This window comes from Muntiacus reevesi, chromosome 3, assembly GCF_963930625.1.
Source record: "Muntiacus reevesi chromosome 3, mMunRee1.1, whole genome shotgun sequence".
Lineage (NCBI taxonomy): Eukaryota > Metazoa > Chordata > Mammalia > Artiodactyla > Cervidae > Muntiacus > Muntiacus reevesi.
Window position 1 is genome coordinate 118,403,734 of NC_089251.1, and position 12,241 is coordinate 118,415,974.

Sequence of the window (12,241 nt, forward strand, 5' to 3'; positions counted from 1 at the left end):
ACCACGTCTTCAGGATTTAGTGAAAGCTCTCCAGTCTTTGTGAACAAGCTGGACAAATGAGGGTTAGAGGATAATACACTGAAAGAGATTAGTATTTTGTTAAATAACCTCCTTCAACAAAACTGACTGGTGAAAGGAGAAACCTATTAGCATGCTATATGGATCTGTGCTTTGCTGTTTTAGTCAACATTTTTATCCAAAATAGGAAAAAAGTATTTAGTGTCTGCAGTAAACGGCTAACTTTCTATCTTGCATCTTAGAGGTCTTCTAACCAGTTCAGTGGATGTTGAATGAATATTCGTTGGAAAAAATATTTATGTATACATATTATTTGTTGAATTGCATTATTATCTTTACAACAAAGGTTCATTTCAGGAACTTGGGGTAGAAAATCTGTACCAGAGATTAAAAGAACATGAAACTCATCTTACTTGTCCTTCAGATTCCCATCCCTACATTACAGTATAACTTCATTACAATATCCAAAAAAAAAAAAAGAGTATCCAATATCCGGCAGTATCCAAAAAAAGAGCTGAAAGAAGTACTTTTAATTTTCCTATGTTGCACTTTAAGATAAAGTACCTTAGTGAAAAGAAACTATGAGAGATCGGAGAGCAGAACTATTTTTAAGAGGTGTTACTGCATCTACCGCCACTATTAACAATTGCCACTACTCACACCCATTTGACTAGCACTTACTAGTGCCAGATACCATTCTAAGGGCTTTAGATATATTAACTCACTCAACTGTCAAAAAACAGTCTTAGATACTATTACTCTGCCTCTTTTACAGATGAGGAATCTGAAATTCAAAGAGGCTAAGTAACAAGCTCTAAGTCACTCAGACTTTGAGTGACTCAGTAAGTGGCAGAGCCAAGATTCAATTCTGGCAGGTTGGTTCCAGAGTGTGTCCCCTGGATCACAACCATACTATAATGCCATGGGCATCTCCACATCTGCAATTTTTCCACTCTTCTGCATTTTAACAAAGCCTATTACTTTTCACTCTCATTAAGGAGCTTTAAGAACTCTACATGCCTGTGTGAAAGACAGCATCCCATTTGAATTACCAATATATCAATGCATGGGAAGAGGACTACTACTTCTCAAATAGCATCCCAATCTCTCGAAACATACTGGCTTCTTTTTCAGAGGAACAACACTAACTCTATTATTAAATGGTCCACATTCTGAACCTAGATAGATTTCTCAGAGAATCAGTTGCTATGTAACTACTAATTACAAATAGAAATGGAATATAAACAGAATCAGAAGTTAGAAATTATTACCTGAAGAGAATGAACCCAAGTGATTCTACTGCTGCTCTCCTGACGTCATCATTAACATCACTTACCTAGGAAAAATTTCAAAGGATGATTACATTATATGCTACATGCATTCTATTACTACAATCATTATATTGCACGCATTCTATTACTAGAATAAACTGATATTAGTGGCCCACATAATTTTAATGTAATTAGATCTCATTTGTATATTACCAAAGCTATCTTCCTATTCAGTTTCACTTTCAGCAGTTTCAGTTACCCACAATCATCTGTGGTCTGAATTTATTTACTGAATGGAAATATCCAGAAATAAACAACTCACAAGTTTTAAACTGCATACATTCTGAGTACCGAGATGAAATCTCATGCTTTCCCACTCTGTCCCACCTGGGATATAACTCATCCTTCTGGTCAGTGTATCAAGCTGTATTTGTCATTCACCCATCAGTCACTTAGTTACCCACTTAGTTATCAGGCCCATGTATTCAAATAGGGGTTCCCTGGTAGCTCAGCTGGTAAAGAATCTGCCTGCAATGCAGGAGACCCTGGTTCGATTCCTGGGTTGGGAAGATCCCCTGGAGAAAGGATAGGTTACCCACTCCCGTATTCTTGGGCTTCCCTGGTGGCCCAACTGGTAAAGAATCCACCTGCAATTCAGGAGACCTGGGTTCGATCTCTGGGTTGGGAAGATCCCTTGGAGGAGGACATAGCAACCCACTCGAGTATTCTTGCCTGGGGAATTCCCAGGGACAGAGGGGCCTAGTGGGCTGGAGTTCATAGGATCACAAATAACCTCTAGTTTACTTAATAATGGTTACTTAAAATGTATTATTGTTTACTTAATAATGGTTAAGTTTATTTAGTTAACTTACATTATTTACTTAATAATGGTTTACTTAATAAAGGTTATATTAGTTTACTTAAAATGGCCCTAAAGCACAGAAATAGTGATACTGGCAATTTGAGTATTCTCTTACTAGGCCTACTTTATAAATTAAACTTTACTACAAGTATGGATATATACAGGTATATGAAAAAACATAGTATATGTTTCAGTACTATCCATGGTTTCAGGCATCCGTTGGTTGTCTAAGAACATATATCCATGTATAAGGTGGGGGGACTACTATATTCCTCTATTAGAATGTCTTACCGAAATTTAGAAAGATTCATCTAAGAATTTATTCATTTCAAGACTTAAAAGCCTTTACAGCTTGGTGAAGTTTAAGATTCAGGGGTAGTTTTAAAGATTATTTCAGCTGTACCATAGCATTTGTGGCCCACACCAAAAATCTAATCTTTCCTTCAATGTTGTTTTAAAAAAAAATATGCCCTAAACTTAAGCAAAAGACAAACATCTAGAACATACCACATGTTGCACTGATAAATAATAAATTGCTAATAAATACTGGGTGATGTGAACATCTCTAGGAAGAAAAAAATAATAATAGTACTAAACCCTTTCTTGCATGGGAAGATGATCTTGGGTCTACCTTCTCCCAGCACCAAGACGGTAGAAATGTACTGGGTGAAGACATATGGAATGCCCACTGTGTCATCAGACAACATCATTGAAAAACTACACCTGGATCGGGTGACTATGAGTGGAAAAGCCCACTGGAGAACATGGGCACTGGCTCTCCTGTGCAGCGTGTCTCCTGTCACAGAGCATGTCCCTCAGGGTTACCTGGAAGCTAACTTCACAGGCTGGAAAAAGTTGTTTCTATTGTTCATCAGATTACCCTACCTTGGGGTGGCTACACACATTCACATGGTCTTGTCTCTTACTAACGAGCGTTTCCCTTGGAACAGAGTTTCAGAAGGTGCCCTGAATGACTTTAAGGACTTCTATGCAAATAAGACACACCGTTATCTGGAAAAGTTAAGTGAACCTGGTGCTCGGTTATGGCTGACTATATTCAGTGGAAGAGAATATGAATCTAAGACCACTGGTGGTGATTATGTGGTGTGGGTGTTGCAGTCATCAACACATTGAGGGTCCATCTGCAAACTTTCCCTTCCATCTCTATACAAGAAAGGATTAGAATACTTACAGCAACATGTAGCAGGCGTCGAATAGCTTTGTTGTTACCTGAGCCACAATAAGCCATGGCTACGGTATACATTCCAGATCGCCGAAGAATTGGATCCTAAGAAATAATTCAATATCATCAACTTATTTCAAATAGTAACTTCTTACAGGCTTAGTTGCATCCATCAGGGGAGCTGGTTTTAGGCAGAAAATGAACTAAAAGAGAACTGATTTGTGGTTGGCAGTTTTCTAAACAATGGGGAAATTAAAGGCTCTAACATGGGAATAATTAACTACTTCTAATTCCCAGTATTCTGTGCAACATACCTATGCTGCCTCACACTTTTTAGGACGTATAAGCTCAAGCCCAATACCAAACGCCCTATGATTCTTTCATTTGTCAAACAATAAAGAAGCTTGCTTCTAATTCTACATTCTAATTTGCTTTTTACCTTATCACTTAATTCTTGGGCACTGAGCAATGAGTGGAAGAGATATGGAGTTTGATGGCTGAGCAAAATAATTAGTAGTTTTATCAATAAACTATAGGAGTGGATATTTTTTTATCAGATTACAGAGGACAGTACTGTTTACCACTGTCTACCTACTATATGCAATATAGTAAAAATCGTTTCACTGCTGTAAAAACAAGACACACACACACACATATCTTGTTTTTTGTTTTTACAACAGTAAAACAATTTTTACTATATTGTATATGGTAGGTAGACAAGACAGGGGCTTCCCTCGTGACTCAGTTGGTAAAGAATCTGCCTGCAGTGCAGGAGACCTGGGTTCGATCCCCAAGTCAGGAAGATCCCCTGGAGAAGGAAATGGCAACCCACTATAGTACCCTTGCCAGGAGAGTTCCATGGACAGAGGAGCTGGGCAGGCTGCAGTCCATGGGATCGCAGAGAGTTGAACACGATTGTGTGACTAACTTTCCAAATAAATAAGTACAGAGAAGGTCACTGTTTTGTGATGAAAAAACAATGAAGCAAACTTTGTATCCTATTAAAAGACTATGAAATCATCCCCAAAATATTATTTCTAAATAAATTAACTTACAATTTCTAAAGAACTTTTCTAAATCTGCTTATTTGAAAACCACTGGAGTCTTAATTAAATTTAAAATTCTCAAATTAGCCCTGCTCACCTCTTCTAATTAGTGTTTTTCTTGCCTAAATTTTATTAGGCTTTATATATCTTTCGAGAAGTTTCATTGATTAATGTACCTAGGAGTTCTGATGGAAACAGAGATAATTTCTAGTCAAGGTTAAGTGTTTCTGTAGATGTTGGATATAACAACTGGAGGGTGAGGAAAAGCAGGGAGGAAAGGATGAACAATAGGTGATCTCACCTTATCACGGCAGAGAGATTCAATGAGAGCATCAGCCTCTTCCATCCTCCCGTACATCACTAATGCAATGCCAACTGCAAGACCACGGAGAATCTTCTCATGTTGAGTCTCCTGTGCATAGCCGACCATGTCCTCAATAGCCTGGGCATTTTTAGAGCCCAACATAACCAAACCTAGGGCCAGGCCAGCTGCTTCCCCTAGTGAGTAGAAAGCAAAACATTAAATAATAAGAGTTAAGTATGTAAATAAAATATATTCTACTGGAAGTGCTAATTATTAACAACTATCAACTATCAAAATAACCATCAGCTTCTGTAGCATTTTTTTCAAGTCATCAGATATAAAGGAGGATAGTTCATAAAGAAGTCCACCCATATATTTATAGCTATTTTCCTTTTAAACCGTGATAGGATATACCATGAAATCCTGCAGTGATTTCAAATGAGATACTATGGCAATATTTTTTCTACATTATCACCAAGCAGTATAGATAGTCCTAGGATACAAGGAGATCACTCTAATAAATTTCTATTTGCTAAAGTCAGTAATATAGACATATACACAAGATATACTATTTTTAGAAGCCTATATATCATGAAACATATTTTTATAAGATGAATGATAAATGTGGCAAAATTAACTCCCTCTACAAGTAAAGCTGGAATTAAGACTGCCAGGAGAAATATCAATAACCTCACATATGCAGATGACACCACCCTTATGGCAGAAAGTGAAGAGGAACTAAAAAGCCTCTTGATGAAAGTGAAGGAGGAGAGTGAAAAAGCTGGCTTAAAGCTCAGCATTCAGAAAACTAAGATCATGGCATCTGGTCCCATCACTTCATGGGAAATAGATGCGGAAACAGTGGAAACAGTGTCAGACTTTATTTTTGGGGGCTCCAAAATCACTGCAGATGGTGATTGCAGCCATGAAATTAAAAGACGCTTACTCCTTGGAAGGAAAGTTATGACCAACCTAGGTAGCATATTTAAAAGCAGAGACATTACTTTGCCAACAAAGGTCCGTCTAGTCAAGGCTATGGTTTTTCCACTGGTCACGTATAGATGTGAGAGTTGGACGGTGAAGAAAGCTGAGTGCCGAAAAATTGATGCTTTTGAACTGTGGTGTTGGAGAAGACTCTTGAGAATCCCTTGGACTGCAAGGAGATCCAACCAGTCCATCCTAAAGGAGATCAGACCTGGGTGTTCATTGGAAGGACTGATGCTGAAGCTGAAACTCCAATACTTTGGCCACCTCATGTGAAGAGTTGACTCATTGGAAAAGACCCTGATGCTGGGAGGGATTGGGGGCAGGAGGAGAAGGGGACAACAGAGGATGAGATGGCTGGATGGCATCACCGACTTGATGGACATGAGTTTGAGTAAACTCCGGGAGTTGGTGGTGGACAGGGAGGCCTGGCGTGCTGCAATTCGTGGGGTCGCAAAGAGTCGGAAACAACTGAGCAACTGAACTGAACTGAACTAACAAGTAAAGAAATCTATTAGATTTTTAAGAGATCACAAAATATAGGCAGAAAACAAATGTTACAGTTACATTACTTAATCCTAGAGTATGTCATCTTTGGAAAGAATCACTTACCTGTCACAGCATCATCCTGATAGAGGTTTGTTTTCAGCAAATCATACACATCCTGGCGTGCGGTCCCCATGGCAGCCAAACCAAGGCCTAGACTGCCACCATGCCGAACAATCTAGAGAAAAAGCATGGGCTCCATTTATCTGGTACACTGCACTTAAAATCCAACCTTTCATTCTACTTTCAAAATATACTGTGCTGTTGGCATGGAGAGCAGCTGGCCTAGTGAATATTATCAAAAGATAAAGAGGGTCAATGGTAACCTTACAATTTCAGTTTTGAAAGAATGCTGCCTGCTGATATAAAATAATGGCAAGTTAAGGAAATGAAAACAAAGTGGAGACAATACAGCTCTCTTTTAATAAGTTTACACGAGAAGGGGAGGAGAAAAATGACAACTAAAAGACAGAACCAACTGGCAAGAAAAGAGTTTTAGGATAGGTGAATATGCTTATGAATTGAGGGAGGAAGCATAGAGGAGAAAAAGGATGTAATGGAACATGGTAGGAGAAAGTGGCATCAAGAGCAAAAGTTAGGCTTTATTTGGAGAGTATTTGTGTGATGATCTGTTACTTTTGAATGCACAGTAACCTTTTATTAGTGACAGTACCCCAGTTCTGCTTGGGGAATATTCCTCCCTACTGGTTCAAATCTTGGTGAGACTGTCATTGAAAATAAACTCTCTTATTCCCCTGGGGAAAGTGTGGGCCTGTGACTCTAGACAGGCCAATCAGATGCTCCTCTGGAATTTTAATCTTTCTTAAGTGGAATGACCCAAGGACCAAAAACACTTCAAGTTCATTCATTCTGATAGTAGAGCCCCAAAGAGACCATTCCATTAGTTCCTATTACCGAGATTCCTAGAATCACCCTGCTTTTAACCTTTGTGAGAACTAGTTCACCAGCTTTTCCTTTAATTATATAAGCTAGTTGCAATAAACTCCTTGTTTAAGTTGGTCAGCAGAGGTTTTTGTTGCTGGTAATCAAAAAGCTTATACCTGATAAGAAAATTTTTACCTGAGACCACCAGAAATTTAAGGCAGAAATATCTATAAATTATGTAAGATTTGTGGATGGGGGCATATTAGCTGAGACAGACCATCCTACTGATCTCAGTCTTTTCACTGAAGTAGGACAAAAGTTTTTTGGCTCACTGAGCTACTCTCCCAATAGCTTTCTAATAGAGACTACTCTAACATAAAAGTTTAAAAAGTCTAAAATCCTATGTCACGGCTCCTTAAAATAAAAACAGGGATGCTTAATAAGTTTTTCCAAAAGAGTTACATTTAAAGATCACCATAAAGATTACACAAGCAAGAATTCTGATTCCCAAAATACTATAGGCAATTTTGGAGGGGCTTTAGTTTCCTATAAAATAACAGAAAATCACTTATGTAACATAACAAGACTCTGAAGTGTCTTACAATGCATACGATGTATATTTTACAAAAATCTGATACTTTTATTTCACTTTTCACAGATAAGGTTTAAGGGACTAGAAACACAATTTTAGCTTATAGAGGAGGAGAGGAAATTACCTTTAAAAGAAAAGATTCTATGAAAATAGTACTTTAGATCTGGGAATGTAGATTTGGGAATCCTACAAGATTTCTGTTCACTGAAATAATTTGGCAAATATAATGTTTCCCTCATTCTTAAGTAATGGGAATTTAGTTGTGCATTCTAATACTTACGTCATTGCTGGCATTCTTGAGCTGGTTAAGCAGATAGTCAATTATATCACCACCATGATTGGCATGAATGAGACCTAGTGCATAGAGACCTCCACCTTCCTGATAGGCTGATCCTGGAGAGGTGTCCTTGGGAAGGTATGTTGCCATTAATTGTAATGCTTCCTTCTCATGACCCTGTAAATGTAAGCCACCACAGAGGTGTCAGTAAAAGAAAGAGAAAAACATTTTCTATGACTACTGCTTTTTCTCCAGAGTGAAGGAGGAAGTGGAGTTCTCTCCTAAGCAACTTTCTATCACTCACAGGAGAAGATAGCTTTTAAGTGATCCTGAAATCACATCCTAGTTAGAAACAAATGCTTCCATTCCCCTCCTTTGTTTTATAACATTTCCCCAAATTTATCTTAGACTCTGCAAATAATTATTTCAATTCATCTTTTAAGAAATGGCTTAGTCTTCACACAAAAAAGATTTCTACTTTTTATTAAAAAAACAACCCACACATTTCCTTTTTACTTTATTCTTCCCTGTATAAGGACTGATCTAATTTAACAAAATGTACTTGTCAGTGCATTATAGTAAACATGTTTCTCTATTTTTTTTTTTTTTGACTGCACTACATGACATGTGGGATCTTAATTCCCTGGTCTGTCCACTGACTTGGATGCCCAGAGTCTCAAGCACTGGACTGTCAGGAAAGTTCCTACTTTTTGTTCCTTAACTCCGAAAAATTGCTTCTGTTCTGATGCCTGCTCACAGAGATAAGTATATATTACCTTATGAATTACACCCAAACTGGCTGTAGCTGTAAATTTTGCCCAATTAGTGGCTCTGGCTAACCATTCCAAGTTATCTCTGTAAGAAAACAAAATTTAGCAATATTATTGAAATGAATCTCATAAAGCTCTTTATAACACTAAAGTCAAAGCTCTAACATTTTTACCTTAACTGTTAAAAATCATTTTACTTTATGGATTTCAAGTTACTGATGATTCTGTTTTACCTCTTAAGGCCTCTTAATATTCTGAGGACTTTCTAAAAACGCATATATAATTACATTATGAACAAAAGCAAAATTGTATCGAACTTCAGAGCTTAATATATTTCATTCAAAAATCTGTATTCAAGGCAACTAATGAAGAAAATTAATTTTACCTCAAAACAGGTAGGTATATGCAATTTAAAAAATTTATAAAATAGCAAAAGTAGAATTTAAAATTCAGGACTGGCAAGCAGCTAAGGTTTCCCACATCCATGTAATACTGCCAACAGAGTCTCTGTCAGAGACACTTTTAAACCAAAGGGGGAGCCTACGAGTACATTTACCTAAGAAACTGGTCACTGGTGGTGCCACAGTGCATAAAAGAGTTTGCTATGACAGTTGCCGTATGACAGACAGAATTCCTTACTGCATCCTAAAAAACAAACACAGATATTCATCAGTTGTATTCATACAAATGCAAGCTTGAATGTAAACACACAATAAGAAGCACTATTTTGTGATGAAAACATGAATAAACTGAATTAGCATTTAAAATACGAATCTTGGAAATTTCTTTATAAAGATTAAATAACTAGCTTATTAGAAAACAGCAAGTCAAAAGTTTTATTTGTGGTCTTAACTTGAGGTCAATTTCAGGTAAGACTTTAATAGTAGATATTCTAATTGTTAGTTTCTAAATAGTTTGCCATTTCTCTTTGATATCCTGCTCAAGGTCTCCAAGAATGGATGTAACTTGAGGAGCAATGGTATACCTCTTCTGGCACTGTACCTCTGGCAGTCACCAAAGCAATTTTGTTTAATTCGATTGCACTATAAAGATAAGCATCAGAAAACTGTCATAAATGCAAATTTTTCTCTTGCACACTTGTGAAAATTATTTTAAAAATCTAGAGAAGCATGATTACATATACCTCAATCAAACAACTTCATATTAATGAAATAGTATATGATTATATAAAATGACTTTGTGAAAGGATTTGGGTAAATAACACAGGCAAGGCAGGAAGATTTTTCATAGTATGTATCTTTTCATATTAAAATTTTTTGGAACCAGATGAATAGATTATCTGTTCAAAAATTAAAATGAACAATTGTCAGGATGAATATTTCAGTAAAGGTTACAATATCAAGGTTAAGAACCCCTGTTCTCAAGAAGTCTGCAGTTCACTGGGAAAAACAAACACACAACCTATATTGATGCTCTGATTGTGGTATCTGTCCAAATGCCACATGTACACATTCAAATAAAAGTTAGCTATTACCATATGTAAAATAGATAGCCAACAGGATTTGCTTTATGTCTCAGGAAACTCAAACGGGGGCTCTGTATCAACCTAGAGGAGTGGGATGGGGAGGGAGGTTCAAAAGGGAGGGGATATATGTATACCTTGAAGAAGGAAATGGCAACCCACTCCAGTATTCTTGCCTGGAGAATCCCATGGACAGAGGAGCCTGGCAGGCTACAGTCCATGGGGTCGCAAGAGTTGGACACGACTTAGTGACTAAAACCAAACCATGTGTATACCTGTGGCTGATTCATATTGAGGTTTGACAGAAAACAACAAAATTCTGTACAGCAATTATCCTTCAATTAAAAAATAAACAAATTAAAAACAAAGTTAGCTAAAAGAGTAGGGTTAAAAAAAAACAACACTAAACTTCCCAATGACAGACTAACACAAAAACAGGAGTTCAATTAGCATTAATTCTCTTTCTTCTTCAGTAAGAGCAAGTGTCTCTTCCATTGTTATTTTTTCAAAAATGTATTTCTGTGACAAAATGCAACAAATTATTCAATAAGAAATAAGTACTAAGTACTCATGGTCAACAAAGAAATAAATATAAGAAAAAAGCCTCCATTATAGATGAATTTTCTACCTTTGTGTTTTTTAGAATCATGAGATCTGTGTTATTGTTTCGTATTAAAAACTGTAGATGTAACTCAATAGCCATTTCACCACTTAGAATTTTAATCATTTTCAAAGTCTGGTCCTTGGGCTCTGGACTCTGCCAAAACAAACAAGAATGAAAATTATTACATTATTGAAATCCAGTAAACTAATTTTAATAGCCCTAAACCAGTGTAATATACACATAAAAAAACTTAAACAAGCTTCCAATACAAAAAATTTTTTAAAAACCTTTAAAAGAGTAATGATGATATGCAGGGAACACTACTTTATACTTAGCCAACTCATAGTTTAGGTGAGAAACTCTCTCCTCAAAACTTAAAAAAAGCACCTTTAATCAACACATACATATGATCTCACGAATTATACTGAGCCACCAACACAACTCGTTCCAACCACAAGAAGAGTTGAAATTTATATACCTGGTAACTAGAAACCAAAAACTCTGATGTAGGAAACATTACATCCAACAGACTACTGCTCTAGTCCTTGCCTCACTCATAAGTACACTATGAATATTAAAAATAAAGACAACTAAACTGTCCTCTCTCTCTACAAGCTGTCACTTACTTGTTAGAGGCCATAGTTTTTTCTCACCCTATGATATGTAATTCAGAGTTATTCTGAACAGAGTTCATTCTTTGGTAAGGATCTGAAGACTTTATTGCTTCTAAGTCAAGTGTTTTCTGGGATCAATCTTTTGCTTTTTACCTGTGCTGTGCAGCTTGTGGAATTTTAGTTCCTCACTCAACCAGGCAGTGAGCTCAGGCCCTCTGCAGTGAAAGTGCCAAGGCCTAACCCTGGACCACCAAGGAATTCCCTGGGATTAATCTTTAAAATTTTACTTTTTATAGAAAATCTATTTTTATAAAATAACTTTGATATCAAACTTAATAATAAACCTCCATAAAAGCAGGTATATAACACTTTTAAGTAATTTACAATATAGTGTGGAAATGTATGTTTAGATGGAAATCTCAACTTCAAAAAGCGCACTTACCGCTTCTGGCGTCTTTCCTACAAGTACACTACCTGTCTTGTCGTCCGTTTCCATCGAGTCACTAAAACGAAGAGAACCAACAGCTATCAGTGTGACAAATCTTTTCTGAACGGTATGTGTGGGTGACTTTTTCTCTTTCCTTTTAATCAAACGGAAGATCTGAACCATGTCCATAAGTATTTTGCAAGGAAAAAACACTAAATAACTTTTAAAGTACTGCTGTTAAGAAACAGAAAAGACTGTAAAATAAGATGGAGGCAGTCCAGTTACCAAATTACCGTCAAATAATTTCATAAAACATGCAAAGCAACTAACTAGGTTAGCAAAAAAAGGACAATAAATACAACAAAACCAGGGAAC

General features: G+C 36.7%; 1 protein-coding gene across 1 annotated transcript in view; it reads right to left on the reverse strand.

Moving 5' to 3' along the window:
- PSMD1 (proteasome 26S subunit, non-ATPase 1) overlaps positions 1 to 12,241 on the reverse strand; it is an 86,480-nt gene that overhangs the window by 55,366 nt on the left and 18,873 nt on the right. Inside the window, exons 8-16 of the mRNA XM_065930368.1 lie at positions 11,882 to 11,942; positions 10,850 to 10,978; positions 9,295 to 9,383; positions 8,745 to 8,823; positions 7,972 to 8,145; positions 6,281 to 6,392; positions 4,682 to 4,878; positions 3,344 to 3,439; positions 1,290 to 1,354 (exon numbers count right to left, since the gene is read on the reverse strand). Coding sequence (XP_065786440.1) covers positions 1,290 to 1,354; positions 3,344 to 3,439; positions 4,682 to 4,878; positions 6,281 to 6,392; positions 7,972 to 8,145; positions 8,745 to 8,823; positions 9,295 to 9,383; positions 10,850 to 10,978; positions 11,882 to 11,942 — 1,002 coding nt within the window. The remainder of the gene's footprint in view (positions 1 to 1,289; positions 1,355 to 3,343; positions 3,440 to 4,681; positions 4,879 to 6,280; positions 6,393 to 7,971; positions 8,146 to 8,744; positions 8,824 to 9,294; positions 9,384 to 10,849; positions 10,979 to 11,881; positions 11,943 to 12,241) is intronic.